General features: G+C 38.5%; 1 protein-coding gene across 4 annotated transcripts in view; it reads right to left on the reverse strand.

Annotated features, from left to right (window-relative positions):
• The window catches only part of LOC134337269 (protein unc-13 homolog A), a 298,564-nt gene that overhangs the window by 40,300 nt on the left and 241,704 nt on the right, over positions 1-16,560 (reverse strand). For all 4 annotated transcript variants that reach the window (XM_063032135.1, XM_063032134.1, XM_063032133.1 and 1 more), the window contains 6 exons: positions 12,952-13,048; positions 10,707-10,850; positions 8,647-8,724; positions 7,487-7,564; positions 6,953-7,041; positions 5,310-5,462 (listed from right to left, as the gene is read on the reverse strand). In XM_063032135.1, the coding sequence (XP_062888205.1) occupies positions 5,310-5,462; positions 6,953-7,041; positions 7,487-7,564; positions 8,647-8,724; positions 10,707-10,850; positions 12,952-13,048 (639 nt within the window). The remainder of the gene's footprint in view (positions 1-5,309; positions 5,463-6,952; positions 7,042-7,486; positions 7,565-8,646; positions 8,725-10,706; positions 10,851-12,951; positions 13,049-16,560) is intronic.

Consider the following 16,560-nt stretch of genomic DNA (forward strand, 5'->3'; position numbering starts at 1 on the left):
CCACACTGTATCTTCAACTCAGTAAAAAACCCCCAAGTACAATTATTTTTAAAGATTAGCTTTGTTTGCTTTCTTAATACTCTGCTCCCACCCAGCACACATGTACACCCTGTTTGAATGCCCAGCTGCCCAACCACCAGCCACCCCCTTACTCACAGACATACTCTCATCCTGCACTGGACACTTATCATCTTTCATTGCTGCTGTTTTACATATTTATACGACTGCTTGTTTTACGACAATAGTATCAGTAACATTATACTGTCTACATAAAAATGCACCTGGCACTTTATGTCAACCTATCTATCTTCAGGCCATGACACTCAGGGACTTGTGCAGATATTATTTTGTGACTGTATGTGCTGAATTGTAATTACATGTGCTGTGTTTTGTACCAAGACCCAAGAGGAATGTTTTGTGTAGCTATATACATGTGTATGGTGAATGACAATAAATTTGAACTTGAATATGTATAGTGCCTTGTGAAAACATTCAGCCTCCAACCCTTTCTTCATATAAATTAGTATGACAACCAGAGATTTTGATCAATTTAACTAAGAATTTTTATTTATGAATCACATGCTCCTTTGTTCACAGTAGAGCCCCCAAAAAGGGAAAACTATAAATAGTCTGCAGATGCTGGAAATCCAGAGTAACACACACAAAAAATGCTGAAGGAACTCAGCAAGTCAGCTGGAGCATCTATGGAAATGAATAAACAGTTGATGTTTTGGGCCAAGACCCTTCTTCAGGACTGAAAGGAAGCAGGAAGACGCCAGAATAAAAAGGTGGGGGGCAGGAAAGGTGAATAGCTAGAAGGTGGGGAAAATTATAAAGCATGAAAAAAAATTCAAACCTAAACTCTCAGCAGTTCAAAATTATTCAACCTTCTTTGCTCAGTACTTAGTAATAAGTCTATTAGTAATAGCTGACTTAGCTATTACAACCAATGATCTTTTTGGATAACTCTATCAGCTTTGCACAATGTGATGGAGAAAGATTTGCCCATTCCTCCTTGCAAAATTGCTCAAGCTGTGCCACTTCAGTTAGGGAGTGGTGGTGGACGGCAATCTCAAGGTCTTGCCAGAGATGTTCAACTGGGTTACGATCAGGACTCTGACTGGGCCACTCATAGACATCAATTTTCTTCATTTGAAGCCTCTCTATGGTTGCTCTGGCAGTGTACTTTGGGTCATTGTCCTGCTGAAAGACAAACTTCCTCCCCAGTTTAAGGTTTCTGGCAAAGGCTAGCAGGTTTTCATTCAGGATCTTTCTGAATTTAGCAGCATTAATCTTCCCAACAATCTTGACCAAATTTCCAGTCCTTGCTGCTGAAAAATATCCCCATAGCATGATACTACCACCACCATACTTTCCAGTAGGGATGGTGTTATCTGGCTGATGTGCAGTATTAAAATTTATGCCACACATACCACTTGAGGCCAAAAAGTTCTACTTTAGTCTCATCCGACCACAAGCCCTTCTTCCACATCTTTACAGTATCTTCTAAGTGACACTTTGCAAAGTCTTTCTGGGCAAGGACAAGTTTTCTTTTAAGCCATTACTTCTTCCCTGCCAGTCTTCCGTAAATATCCTTTTTGTGCAAGGCCTTAGAACAGTCATTCCCAATGGGGGTGGTTACGTGTCCTAAGGAGGCATTAGGGGGTGTTCAAGATTCTTGTGTGGGGTGGGTGGTAAGCAGCACATAACTTGAGGCAAGAGACCTGACCGACCGTGTCAATTCACTGTCATCATTAACATCCGACAGGCATTCCCAGTTCGTGTTAACTTTTTATTTAGCTCCATTAATGATGGATAAATACATACAGCACGATCTCTGAGTTGGAAGGCAGCGAAGCCTTGAATTCTAATCCTGCTAAGAAACAGAAACTACAGAAAGTGTGTCAATACAATGTTACAAACCTGGAGTACAGTTTTATTTCATTCCCATCAGATCACCGACGCCTCATGTGTCTTATTTGTAATACTGTACTGCCTAATGAAGCCATGAAACTATCAAAATTGCAGGATCACTTCTGTAAAAATCATCCTGAAAAGGCTACTTATGGTATTACTCAGTTCCAGCAGATGAAAGAAGCATTTGAAAAGTGTTGCATATTTGAGATATTTGCCAAGAAAAAATAACCTTGATAGTGGTCTCATTGCTTCACACTGAAGTGCACTGGCTGTCAAAAGGCTGCTGCTTAAAATGTTCCTGTGATCTTTTTGATACTGGTTGTATTTTTGCTCGAAGTTGACAAGAGAGGCAGCCTGACCCAGGCAGCGTGGCTGTGGTTTCATATACTTTTTCCACTTTTTCATGATGCACTACACTGAGCTCCAAGGTATGTTCAATGCCTTTGAGATAGTCTTGTATCTTTCCCCAGATTTGTTCTTCAGTAGTATCATTTCCCTGACTTCCCTTGAATGCTCTTTTGTCTTCACTTTGTTTAGGTCTGTTGAAACTCTACCAGTATTTATTCAGGTGATCCTCCAATTTTCTACATCAACAAATTGGGTGAGTTGGTAAGGTAGTATACAGTATTGTACCTGAGGAAAGTTAGCGTCGTAATTACAAAAGGGGTGAATAGTTTTTCAGCCTCACAATTCTGGTTTTTAATTTAGTAAATTGTTGACAAGATTTGGAATTTTTCTTTTGAATTGACACAATGCAAAATCTTTTGTAGACAAGCTCAAAAAATCCTACTTCAATATATTTTAAATTTAGAAAATGAGACAGTAAAATGTGAAAATAGTTGTGGGCGCTGAATACTTTTACGAGGCACTGTACATTGAAGCAGGAAAAAAAAACAAAACCAGAAAAAGAGGTGCCAAGAATAGGTCACTACAATCTGGTGCGAGATATCTTATGAGTGTCTTATGTTAGATGAAAGAGGTGCAGAACTTTAGGAAGGGTATTTGAATACCATAAGGCCCAAGGAGGTGAAGGTGAAGAAACAAAGGTGCAATTAAAGCAAATTACAATTGGTCAGAGCTAGACCTGAAGATGTGTCGAGAGTCCAGACAATTGTTGGAAAGGTAAAGAGACAAGGTGAGATAATGAAAATATTTGAACACAAAAATGAGAGTTTTAAAATTGAGACACTGGCAGCCTAGAAGCCCTCATGTTTAGGAGAACATGAGCGGGAACTTTATTCAGAGCATGGTGAGAGTGCGGAACGAGCTGCCAGTATGGAAGTGGAGGATGCAGGTTTGATTTCAACTTTTAAGAGAAATATGGATAGAAACATCAATGGGAGGGGTATAGAGGGCTATGTTCCGGTGCGAGTTGACGGGGCTAGGTAGAATAACAGTTTGATGTGGACTAGATGGGCCAAAGGTCCTATTTTTGTGCTATCCTATTCTATGACTCTAAGTCACAGAATGAGTGAATACTCTCTGGGATGTAGAGTTTTAGGTGAGTTGGGGATAATGAAGAGTGAATAAGAGGAGTTCACCCTGACTTAGAATAGTTGAATCTACAGATAACAAAATTTCATGACCAGTAAGCTGAGCAGAGGAAAATGTGTGCAATATTCTGGAAAGTCAGATGTAGGTAGTCCTGGTGATAGGATCAGAAAGCCTTTAAATCTATAGAATAGCACATCTGACACCTAAATACAAATCTTAAAGCTTAGTACAGCTGTTGGTTTCCTTCACTGCCATAAAAAAATTAAGAATTGCTTTTATGCATTGTCTTTCACAACTTTAGAAAAACTCTTTATAAGTCTTTTTTTCTTAAATGTAGTTGCAGTTATAATGTAGGAAAGCTGTCAGATCAGTTATAATCTTATTATGCAGTTGAAGAGGCTTGTGGAATTGAGTGGCCAACTCAAGTGTATTACAGCAATGTGAAATGACAGGACAATCTGACTTTGATTTAGGCTGAGGGATGAACATTGGATGGGTCCATGATCTATGCAAATAATAGTCACCCAAGGGGCAGATGCAACTTTCATTTAACATCTCTTACAGTCAGCATTTTTAGCAGTTGCTCATTATGCATTATGCCACCAGCAATTGGGGTTTAATTCCTGCCGCTGTCTGTAAGCACTTAGTATGTTCTTCCTGTGACCATGTGGGTTTTCTTCCTGCATTCCAAAGACGTATGGATGAGTACGGGTTTGTAAGTAGTGGGCATGTATGTTGGCGCCAGAAGCAGGCTGCCTGAGCACATTCGAACTGTGTTGATCATTAACACTAACAACATATTTCACTGCATATTTCAATGTGACAAATAAAGCTAATCTTTTCTTCTGAATTCTACAGAATTTCCAAAATGGAAGGTTACTGTACTAGGACCGAGCCACGGCCTACATCTATTACAGCACATTCTCAAGACAGTATTTATTTTCAAATATAATTAAAAAACTTTCCTTTTGCATATTACGCATTAGTCTTCTGGTGAATACATTTCCAAAATTTCAGAAAGACAGAATCAAAATAGACTCCACCATTTAGTTCTTCAATTTTTAAGAATATGAAGGAAACCCCTTGGTTCCATTATATTTTAAGTGATCCTTTGGTTTCTGGAAAGCACCATCCTTTAGAACAGAGATGAGGAGGAATTTCTGTGGCCACAGAGTGGTGAATCTGAGGAACTCATTGCCACAGATGGCTGTGGAGACCAAATCATTGATAAGTTCTTGATTAGTAAGGGCATCAAAAGTTATGGGAAGAAGACAGGGGAGTGGGGTTTAGAGAGATAATAAATGAGACATAAAGGAGCAGACTCAATAGGCCGAATAGCCTAATTCTGCTCCTTTCTCTTAAGCCTTTCTGCCACCAGATCTTTTAAAGAAATAATTTTGACTTTCAACTATGTGAAAGACAATTTATTTATTTGTCAATACAGCACGGAGTATGCCCATCCAGTCCTTTGAGCCATGCTGCCCCTGTAACCCCTGACAAACCTGACTAACCCTAACTTAATTACAGGACAAGTTATAATGATCAATTATCCTACTCAGTACGTCTTTGGATTGTGGGAGGAAACTTGGAGCTCCTGATAAAAACCCACACACACACAAGAAAGGTACATGCAAACTTGCTTATAGATGATGCCAGAATTGAACTCCAAGTTCCAGAACACCCAAGCTGTAATAGCATTGTGCTAACCATGGTACTATCATGGCACCCAATGTTAATTTGGCTCTCTATTTTAATACCTCCCTAGGTTTTTGCGTCCATTTACATCAAGAAATCAAAGGCTCCTTTTGCATATTAGCTATCACTATGAAGCAGGAGAGAAGGGCTCAGGGTTCAGTTTTTATGACACATTAGGTAAAATGGAGATAACGTTGACTTACTTGCTATCTAGTAGGTCCATGAGTGGCTGGAGAACGTTGTCAGCATCCTGGGCTACGCTGTTGCAAGTGCTGGCGGGGACATTCCCAGTTCCTTTCACTTGGCTGAGAATATCTCCCATCTGCTTCACACATTCCTCAATATGAGGCTGAAAACTGAACATACAACAAAATATTAGGTATGACAATAAAAATAAAGTATTCTTTAAGAAAGAGAAAGGTCTAAACTATCATACCAAGCAACTTATTGTAATAATATTGCTTTTGTAATTGTTGAAATGAAAGTATGAAAAAATGATAATTTATAAATGATCAGAATGATTTACTGAACAGACAGGGCTATTCGTCCCCAGCTGCACTTACCTGAACCAGATGCAAAGACCCAACTGAGTGAACTTACCAAACCTGAAAGGTGACCTATTCTGTGTATTATGACCTGAATAGAGAGTAGGCCAAACACCTTGTTGCTAGAATCTCTGAAATTTACCAAAAGGTAAAGTTAGGAGTACAGCTTCTTTTTTGGTCAAAGCCAAGAAAGGTTCAAAATCTGATACCCAGAGGGACATTGAAATGGTTAGAAATGCTGAGAGGATCATCGGGGTCTCTCTTCCACCTTTTAGATATTTATCAGGAGTACACAGGGCACTCAGCATTGCTAATGATCCCTCTCATCTATCCAACAAGCTCTTTGACCCCCTACCATCAGGCAGGAGGTACCATAGATTAGGCAAGAATTGTCCGGATGGGTAACAGCTTCTTCCCCTCAGATGTAAGACTACTGGGCTGCTACCACCTTGGGCTCATCACATTTGAAGCACCAGATGCATTATACTGTTTACTTTTTAACTTGAATCGTAAATGCCTTTTATTAGCTAATTTATTTGTGGTAACATTACTTTATATGTTATGTGTGAGAGTTGCGGAGAAGTACTGTGTTGAGCACCCTAGTCCCGGAGAACACTGTTTCATTGCGTGGTATACATGTATACAGTTGAATGACAATAAACTGAACATGAACGTGAAGTGATTTGGAAAAAAATCCTATTTTAAAAATTAAAGAACAAAGAGCACATTAAGATCAAGGAATAATTAAATGAGTGTAAAACAAGTAAGTCATAAATAAATGGATTGCAATTTTCCTTCCATTGCCATTTTCAGAATGATTTGCACACCAGCAAGTGTCAATCAGTATCTACCTTAGTTGGTGGAAGTCTACTCAAATCTGAAACTTACATAAACAGAAGTGTCTGATCAACAGTGGCTCTTTTCAGACTACTGGCTGGCATTAATCAGTTCATTACCTACTACCTACCATGAAAAAGATGTGGAATTTCTACTGTGAGTGTCTGCAAGAAAATGAATCTCAGGATAGTATGTGGTGACATGTATGTATTTTGATAATAAATATACTTTGAGCTTCGAAGACAATACATATGCATTTTACGCCGTCAACCAATATTGCAGTTATTCCAGCATTTTAAGTTGGGCTTTGTTATGTCATAACAGAAGGCTATAAGATGAACCAAGAGCACATTAGTAGACTGATATGACTTTCAAATTACTGCTTGTCTAAAACAATACTTATACACCTGACAATAATTATTTGCAAATGTGCCTTGTATATTAGAAGATATTGAAATCCTTACCTTAATGCAAATACTCTGCTGAGATCATCCAGCACATTATTGAGTTTTATCTGCAGCTCTTTTAGAATGTCACTTGCTTCTGCATTCAGCTGCAAATAAAGACAGGTTTTACTGTATATACCACAGTTATATTTTCTCTACTCATTTCCATACATTCTAAAGGTACATAACAACTGAATGAAAATTTAAACACTAACTGCTTAATACAATTAAAGAAAGGGATTGAAATTCTTCATAATTGGCTGAAATAGTATCAAGAGATTGATACCAGAATGATTTGTGTTTCACTATATTATGCTGTATAGAAAACAAATTCTTTCAAGTACAAATATCATGTTCAAAAATCCTAAGAGTACATTTACACAGTTTAATTTTTCAAATAAAAAATAATTAGTGACATTCCTTCAGTTACTACTATTTAGGACCCTGATTCTATAACAAGCTCAAGAAAATTTAAGGTTTGAAATAATAAAATTAAATTATTAATTACTTAGGTTCTGAAGTAAAAACAAATGAAAAACATCAGAATCTCACATCTTTTCCTCCCATGGCTTCAAACATCTTCTCCAATTGCACTCGTAGCTGCTGAATGTTGTTCATCAGGATACATGGCTGCACAATTTGAATATGTATATCAGTAGTTATCTCTATGATTATCGGCTCACACCTTCACATAAAATGCTACATACTGGCAAATAAGTATAATGAAATTTCACAACAAACATCAATAATGTCCAAAAGTATACCACAACTCTAGAATGTGCAAAATTATAAAATGAATGTGTATTTCTCAATGACTGAGAATTAAAATATGAAATTGCAAAATACTAGCAAGGTGCTGAAGACATAACTGAAGTGGTTACGTACACATTACTGGAGACCCTGTCATTATTTCAGGAGCAATTGAGGTGTTTGAAGGTAAGAAAGCCAAATAGCAGGAGCTGATACAGTAGCGCTAGAGACAGGGGTGGAGGCATGATGTGAGGCTACAGAGGTGGATTGCAGAGGCCTTGCTGGCTGCTCGCTGTGCAGAACCTACTCTCTCCTTGGCATTATAGGAGCTACAAAGAAAAGAGCCACCATGATTGTCACAGAGGCAGCTGAGCAAGCCTCCAGATGGATTAATGGGTGTGACTGATGGACAAATGCTGCTGGGACATAAGCCAGGGCCTGATCAACCCTGGCTGGGTTACATGGGTGAGTATGTCTGATGTTGAAAGACCCATAACACCCGATGACCCCAGGTTACATCATGGCATTCTAGGATATATCTCAGCATCGTACTAAGATACCATACATAAGCTACACAAATATAGTTACCCAGAAGTGCTGAACCATGCCCAGTAATGTTCTTGTACATGAACTGACATGGCTTGATGGCTGTCTAACATGGAAGTACTGACAAGCATTCATATGGGTACTTGCATCTCCAGAATGATGCAAGATAATCCTGAAACAGTTTTGTAATTTTTCATTCCATGGTAATTACACTTTGAGTCTCACAACACAGAAATAAACAGCAGAACATGATCCGATCTCTAGGCCGTGGGTGTCACAAAGTTCTTACATTGAAAGCATCAAGTAATAATTTCTTCACATATATGGTAAGAGAACTGCCATGTTTTACCAATTTGCTGACTCCAACACTATAGTGCTTTAGGCTACTATATTAGAATATTAGAGTAATAGATTACCACTTTCTCCTTTGAACAGTATGAAGCATAATCCTTAGCTATTATCTCAGCATACTGCAGTAATACATTGCTGATCGTCTGAAAAAGAAAATACTTTTTAAAAACACTAGAAATTGTCCTTTTTGTAAAAATAGTAAGAGTACAGAAAGGATGATACATCAATGTTGATATTGGAGTACTGAATCTGTTTATCATGTTCTTTAATAAATACGCTGACAACCTAAAAATATTTGATACATGGATATTTAAAAGCAATTGTTACACAAAATGTGTTCACATCAGCAAATCTGAATGAAAATCCTTTTCCGTTATAGAGCATAAGGATTAATCTTTACTATAGTACAATATCTGAGAACTGTCATTCTTTAAGGGTCACATTTGTTGAATTAGATTGTATAATTGCGAATTTTTTTGCAGTTTAACAATTTATGCCTGCTTGCGTTTTATATATTGTTTAGTGTGTCTCCTAGTGGTAACAGTTTTGTCTCTTTCTCGAAGCTTCTCAGGTATCACATTATCTGAATAGGGGCTATCGATTGGTTAACTCTTATCTACAAATTTGAATAGAATATCTCATTTCTACGGTATAAGAAAAGCAAAGCATGTTGGCCTGCCATCTTTCCTAGTCTTTCCTTCTTTTCCATCCCCCACTAGACTCTTGCTGCTCATTTCCAATTCCTTTGCTCTATTATCACCTAAGAAAATGATCACTTAATAAAAAGTTCTTGATGGAAACTTTTCCCACAAACCTTTTGTCATGGCTATAGACCTTGAAGTCCAAGGAAATGCTCAAGATGCCCTTCATATGTGAAACATTTGAATAGTAGGTTTCGTAAGGGGAACACATTATTTGACATACTGCTTATTGTAAATGCTTTGACAGAAATTATCTATCACTTCCAAGACATCAATAAGGAATGGGCATGCATGAAACTTCAAAGAATTTTAATCCTTCATTAAATAGTGATCTACTGCATTGTCAGGAATATTTATTACTTAGGAACTATTGTAACTCCAGAAACCAAAGGGTCAAGGTATCTGGCAAAAGAAACAAGATTTCTCTTCTCCACCCTGACACAAAGCAGTTTGCTCGATGGCACTATATAAAGTCAGGAACTTGCCAGAACCAAGGTACCAAATTTAAACCAAGATCCATGGAGTGAACCTTCTGGGAGACAAACAGTTGAATGGTTTCCATCTCAACTGGGCAGGAAACAAAGATAAAAATAATTAAATTCTGGCTAATAAATGTAGAGAAATAATATATAGAGGTACTAGAATACAGAATGTAGACCTGTACAGCGCAGGAACAGGCCCTTCAGCCCAAGATATTTGTACCTTGCATGGTGCCATATTAAACTAATTTCTTCTGCCTGTACATAACCTACAACCTTCCATTCCTTGCATATTCACATGCCTTTCTAAAAGCCTCTTCAATGCCACCACTAGCACCCGTAACAGCACTTTCCAGGCACATGCCCGGTTCTGTGTGAAAAGTCTTACCCTGCACATCCACTCCAAGTTTAAAGCTATTTCCTCTTACATTTAATATTTCTACCCTGAAATAAAGTTTCTGTCTGTCTATCCTCTCATAATTTTATAAATTTCTCAGGTCTCCCCTCAGCCGCTCCATAGAAAACAACCCTAGTCTGACAAACCTTTCCTATAGTAAATGCTCTTTAATCAAAGCAGTATCCTTGTAAGCCTTTGTTGAACCTTCTCTTAAACAAAAGAGAAAATCTACAGATGTTGGACATCCGAGCAACACACACCATATGCTGGAGGAACTCAGCAAGCCAGGCAGCATTTAGTTTGTGTTTCTTGAACCTTCTCTTGTTGATGCCTCTGCACCTTTCCTGTGATGGGGTGACCAGAACTGAATGCAATGCTCTAGTGTGGTCTAACCAAAGTTGTATAAAAATATAACGCGATACTATGGCAAGAACAACGTACGTCATTGCATTCAATATGTCAAAGCTTCTTGAATGATAGTGAAGCTGAATTTTGACAATAGTTCAATGCCTTTTCACCAAATTTATTCACAAAGACTCATTCTTTACCTTGGCAAATCTTCTCATATAATGTCCCACTATTTGAGGATCAGGGCATTCCAGCTTCTTAATGATTTCAAAACTCTGGTTCAGTTGTGAGAAGACATCGACCACAGAACAAGAGAAGAGGGCATGTTCTGATGTTTGCTGGAACTGTGGTTAAAACAAAGAACATTTAGACTTTTCATCTAATCATTTAGATACCAAATCTATTTACGCAAATTGTTCTCAGATATAAAATCAGTCAAATAAATAGAAACATAACATAACAGAATGATTGTTTCTCAGAATGAAGTGTGCACTGGAACTCCCTAGCAGTTGGTACTAGTATCTTTGCTTTTCAAATAGCTTGGATCTGAGTCTACGAAGTTTAATTACTGAATGCAGATAATTCAAAATTCGTACATGCAGTGAAAAGTGAACACAATAGAGAAATACGAGGGGTGATCGATAAGTTCGTGACTTAAGGTAGATGGAGATGAGTTATTAACTTCAAACTTTCTGCATAATCACTCAAAGAGCTGTATAACTCACCTCCTTCTACCTTAGGCCACGAACTTATCAATCACCCATCTGTGGACACTTTCTGGAGGTCCAAGATCCGTATGCTCCACGACCACTGGACTAAGTGTGTAAATGTAAGAGGGGACTATGTTGAAAAATAAATGTGCTAGGTTTTCTAAAATCGACTCCTTCTACCTTAGGTCACGAAATTATCAATCACCCCTCGTATAAAAGATGGTAGAAATAGGAAGAGAGAGGGCAGGAAAACAGATATTAAATGAAGCGATGAGATATGCAGAGTGCTACATTTTGCTGAGGATAATGAATAGAGGCAATATAAGTGGATGGGCACAATTCTAAATGATGTTCGAATGCACAATCATTGGAAAAAAAAGACCAATACAGTGCTAAACAAAAATATGTGGACTTGGGATTTATGAAAATGTAGCATAGATAACAGGGGGAAAAGAGCTCCGATGAACTTATGTAATGTTTGGCCATAATTCTGGATCACACTTTAGGAAAGATGTAAAGGCTTTGGAAAAGATGGAGGTGAGATCTACTAAATATATTCCAGCAATGAGGGACTTTAAAATGTATTTTAATAGCTAGAAATTTGAGTATACAATACTTTATCTAAAATTGTAGCTTTCAAATGGTAACTGGATTGCATTTGAAAAGATGAAATTTTCAGCATTATGAGAAAAGAACAGGGAAGTGGAATGAGGTGGATTGCTTTTTTACAGTTAGTAGTTCACACTGGACCAGATGGAGTTCTTCTGTGCTTTGGCCATTTATGATTCTGTGAATTAGTATTCTGAGCATCATCAAATAATTACAACACAAGGGGCTATTTGGCCATCATACCCATGCTGAGTTTCTACCAGATTAATTTACTAGGCTTGCTTATCTATCCTTTCTCAGTACCTTTGAGGTATTTCCCCACTACAATTGAACTTGCCTGCGTTATATCAGCAAGCAGCTTATTCCAGATTCCAATGAGTACTGATAATTTTACTGAAAATTTTCTTTCATCTGTTCACATTTTGTGACTGCTACTGGTAGACTACGTAGTTTTATCACAATACTTGCAGAGCTGAGTAAACTTGCATCAGATAGGTAGAATGATCTTGACTGAAGAGCTCATCTTTTCTAATACTGGTGATTGGCTTCCATGTAGGGAAACATAATTAATTTAGAAAAATCTGAATTAGTAACCTCAGGTGGCAGTGAAATTTACATCGGAGCAAGGCATGACAATGATATTCCTCCTCTCTGTACACTTCTAGTGGTAAAAATGGTGGGGGTTCTCCATGAGGATGATATGAAGAGAACACTGTGCTATAAAGGTGACGTTTGGCCTCTTTTCAGATTACGTTATCGCAGAGCAATCACAGCAATTTTTAGGCCAAGATGTGAATATATTTTTGTGAATACTTGATTGCATATTTAATCTGGAATACTTTTGTATGAAAAGCAGAAACAATATGTATAGTTTTCAAAAGGACATGCATAAATATGTGATGAGGGAGCAATTTTAGTACAATGGTGAAAGAGCAGGGGAGTGGAAATCACTGGATGGCTCTTTCAAAAGTCAGTGCAGGCATTGACAGGAAAGCAGTTTCCTGACTGGTGAATTTCCACATCTGCTGCCAAATCACTGTCCTCCCCAAAGTAGGAGAAATATGAACAATTTATGACTGCAGTGGCAACAGTTTGTTAATGCAATAGTAAATACAAATTGCCTTACGCCATCCTTCTTGTCTCGTTCTAGAGCTCCGTGTAGGAAGTCTCTCGACACCTCTTCATTCTCATCCAACCACTGTATAACAAATGGTTCAAACCAGCTGTGGGGGAAAAGTATCATATTTTAATCTTGTATTTTAGAAATAGATATATTATACTCACAATATCATTCATAGGTGTTAGTCCTTAAGAACAATTAGGCAACTATTTTCTGCAAATAAATTAACAATAAGCTAGTAAAATTAATATATGTTCTTCATTATTATCAAACTATTCAACTTATTTCAGTTATTAATAGAGTAAATTATTGCAGTTTCATAAACAGAAGATTCTGCCAATGCTGGAAATCCAAAGTAACACACACAAAATGCTGGAGGAACTCAGTAGGTCAGGCAGCATTTATGGAGAGAAATAAAGAGCCGATGTTTTAGGCCGAGACTTTTCATCAGGACTCAGGATTTTAAATTTTTCAGAGTTACTATTTCAGGGGATCTGTCCTGTACTCAGCACATAAGTGTAATAGTGAAGAAAGTACGGCAGGACCTCTTCTTCCTCAGGAGTTTACGGAGATTCCGAATGACAACTAAAACTTTCACAGGAGTGTAGTGGAGAGTGTATTGACTGGTTGCATCGCGACCTGGTATAGAAGCACCAATGCCTTTAAATGAAAAAGCCTATAAAAAGTAGTGGATTCTGTCCAGTACATTATGTGTAAAGCCCTCCCAACCATTGAGCATATCTACATGAAATGTTGTCATAGGAAAGCAGCATCCATCATCAGAGTTCCCCACTACCCAGTCATATCTCTTCTCCTGCCATCAGGTGGAAGGTACAAGAGCCTCAGGACTCGTATTACCAGGTTCAAGTGGAGTTACTGCCCCTCAACCACTGGGCTCATGAATAGAAGGAGATAACTACACTCACCTGCCCTTTCATTGCAATATTCCCACAATTAAAGATCTCACTTTAAGGACCCTTGATCTCATTATCTCATGATTTATTATTATTTACTTATATTTTTGTTTGTTGTCTTCTGCACTCTCTGGTTGATCTTTCATTGATCCTGCAATAGTTACTATTCTATAAATTTGCTGAGTATGCTCATAGGATGAAACTCAGGGTTATATACGGTGACATATATATACTTTGATAATAAAATTTGCTTTGAACTTTGAGGGGTCCTGATGAAGAGGCTCAGCCTGAAACCTCGGCTCTTTATTCTCCATAGATGCTGCCTGACCTGCTGAGTTCCTCCAGCATTTTTTGAGTGTTGCTCTATTACTGTAGTTTCAGTGTTTTATTGGTTGTACCTCATTTCTTAGACAAGTGGCCTTAATTCTTCAGTAAAATGAACCACTTCACTATATTGAAATAATTTGTCTTCTACCTAGCAGCTTTCCTATGCTTTATGCACTCCTCAACGATGTTTGCTCTCCTACGTCTCGAAGCAATAAGGCTCTCCTGGTTCCAATTTCTATTATCTTATGAGCCTAAGCAGTAATAAAACAGCTGTTCAAAGGATTATGGAGTATTTTTGTTGTTAATAACCTACCGCGGGGGGAGAGAGTGCTCTAAAATCTGCTGATGCCCGCAAAGTGCGTGTGACCTAATGATTACTCCTGCTCTATATTTTCACTTGTGACGGTCGAGACAATTATCTTTCATCAGTTAAAGTTGTTTCCAAGAGGACCACAACATTGTTCTGGTTTGGAGGCTTGCGTGCCTCAATGACCCAACAGAGCCCCGTTGACTGGAGTGAGGGCTTTATGCTTTGGCTCTTGGTAAGGTCAATCATGCCAAACAGGTCGAGGGCAGACCAAGAGTGGTCCACTAGTCCTCCAGGTTCGGGAGTTCAGCTCAGGGCTAACAACCCTGACTGGTAAAACAGAATTGTTACGAAAATAGCAATGAATATTCCTTTTTCATCTGAGTGCAACGATGTTCCTGAGTTTCCAGCCAGGACTTGCACGATTGACAGTAGAGAAAACCAAGGAAGCTACTGACATGATGAAAGAAGCCCTAAACACCGCCAGAAATGGAGGACCTTCATTGCTGCCCTAATGCCCGCAGCATAACGGGCAATAAGTAAATAAGTTTAAGTTAACCAATTGTTTGCAAGTGAGATGATAAAAACTCAATCTTAGAATGACAGGGTAAATACAAGAAGATTTTAATTTTCAACAATCCTTAACCAGAATAGAATTTTTCAAGGAAGTTACCAGGAAAGTGAATGAAGGCAAGGCAATGGATTTTGTCTATATCAGTGGTCCCCAAACACTGGATCGTGGACCAGTACCGGGCTGTGAGGAAACGATATGATTTGGTGATGCGAGTCAGCTACACCTTTCCTCATTCCGTCACGCCCACTGTTGAACGCACACAAGGTCATTATGCACACATCGTCCATGTCAGCGCGGGAAGAAGATAAACTCCTGGAGCTTGCAAATGACGGCGGGCTGAAAAGTATGTTTGACATAACATCTCTGCTGGCATTCTGGGTCAAAGTCAAGGCTAAATATCCTGAGATAGCCACGAAAGCACTGAAAACGTTGCTTCCATTTCCAACATATCTCTGCGAAGCGGGGTTTTCTGCAACGAATGCAATGAAAACTAAATTGTGGAATAGACTGGACATAAGGAACCTCCTTCGAGTATCGCTGTCTCCCATCACCCCGCGATGGGACCATCTTGTCGCAGGGAAACAAGCCCAGGGCTCCCACTGATTCAGCGATATTGGTGCAGTGCAATGATTTTATATGTTCATACAGGGAAAATATGTGCTGTGTGTTTAATATCCAAACGTTACTTAAAATATTATGATGCTATTGACTTATAAGTGACTTATAATTGACATCACTACATTCAGAAGAAGAAAATATGCGCTGTGCTTTTAATATTAAATTCGTTAGATAAACCCTTTTAGAAACGAAATTGAGTGTATTAGCCACTTATAAGTGACTTATAGTTGACTTATCACCTATATTCCGGTCGTGATTAACATCCCCCTGCCAGGGGTTGCCAACTGTCCCGTATTAAGGCTGATTCACCGGGACATCCCGTACATTGGGCTAAATTGGTTTGTCCCATACGAGACCGCCCTTGTCCCATATTTCCTCTGCTAAGGTAGAGCGTTCCTATGAAACCTTTCGTGCCAAAATGGAGTATAGCGAAGAAACAATTAACATTAATTTATATGGGAGAAATTTTCAAGCGGTCCCAGACCCAAAAAATAACCTACCAAATCATACCAAACAACACACAAAACCTAAAATAACACTAACATATAGTAAAAGCAGGAATGATATGATAAATACACAGCCTATAGAAGGTAGAAATAATGTATGTACAGTGTAGTTTCACTGAACAGAATTGCCAAAAACGATTTGTAGAAAAAAAAATCGGCACATACACGTCATGCATGCGCACACAGGTGCCCGCGCGCAAGGCTTCATGGTCATGGTAGTCTTTCTCAGGTAAACACAACGTATTTGACTGCTACTCTTGTCTGTTGGCAACCTTACCGCCCACCCCGTCGGCCGGTCTGTAAGAATATTGTCAATAATAAACCAGTCTGCGGTGCAAAAAAGGTTGGGGACCCCTGTCTATATGGACT

The sequence above is a fragment of the Mobula hypostoma genome, chromosome 24 (assembly GCF_963921235.1).
Source record: "Mobula hypostoma chromosome 24, sMobHyp1.1, whole genome shotgun sequence".
Lineage (NCBI taxonomy): Eukaryota > Metazoa > Chordata > Chondrichthyes > Myliobatiformes > Myliobatidae > Mobula > Mobula hypostoma.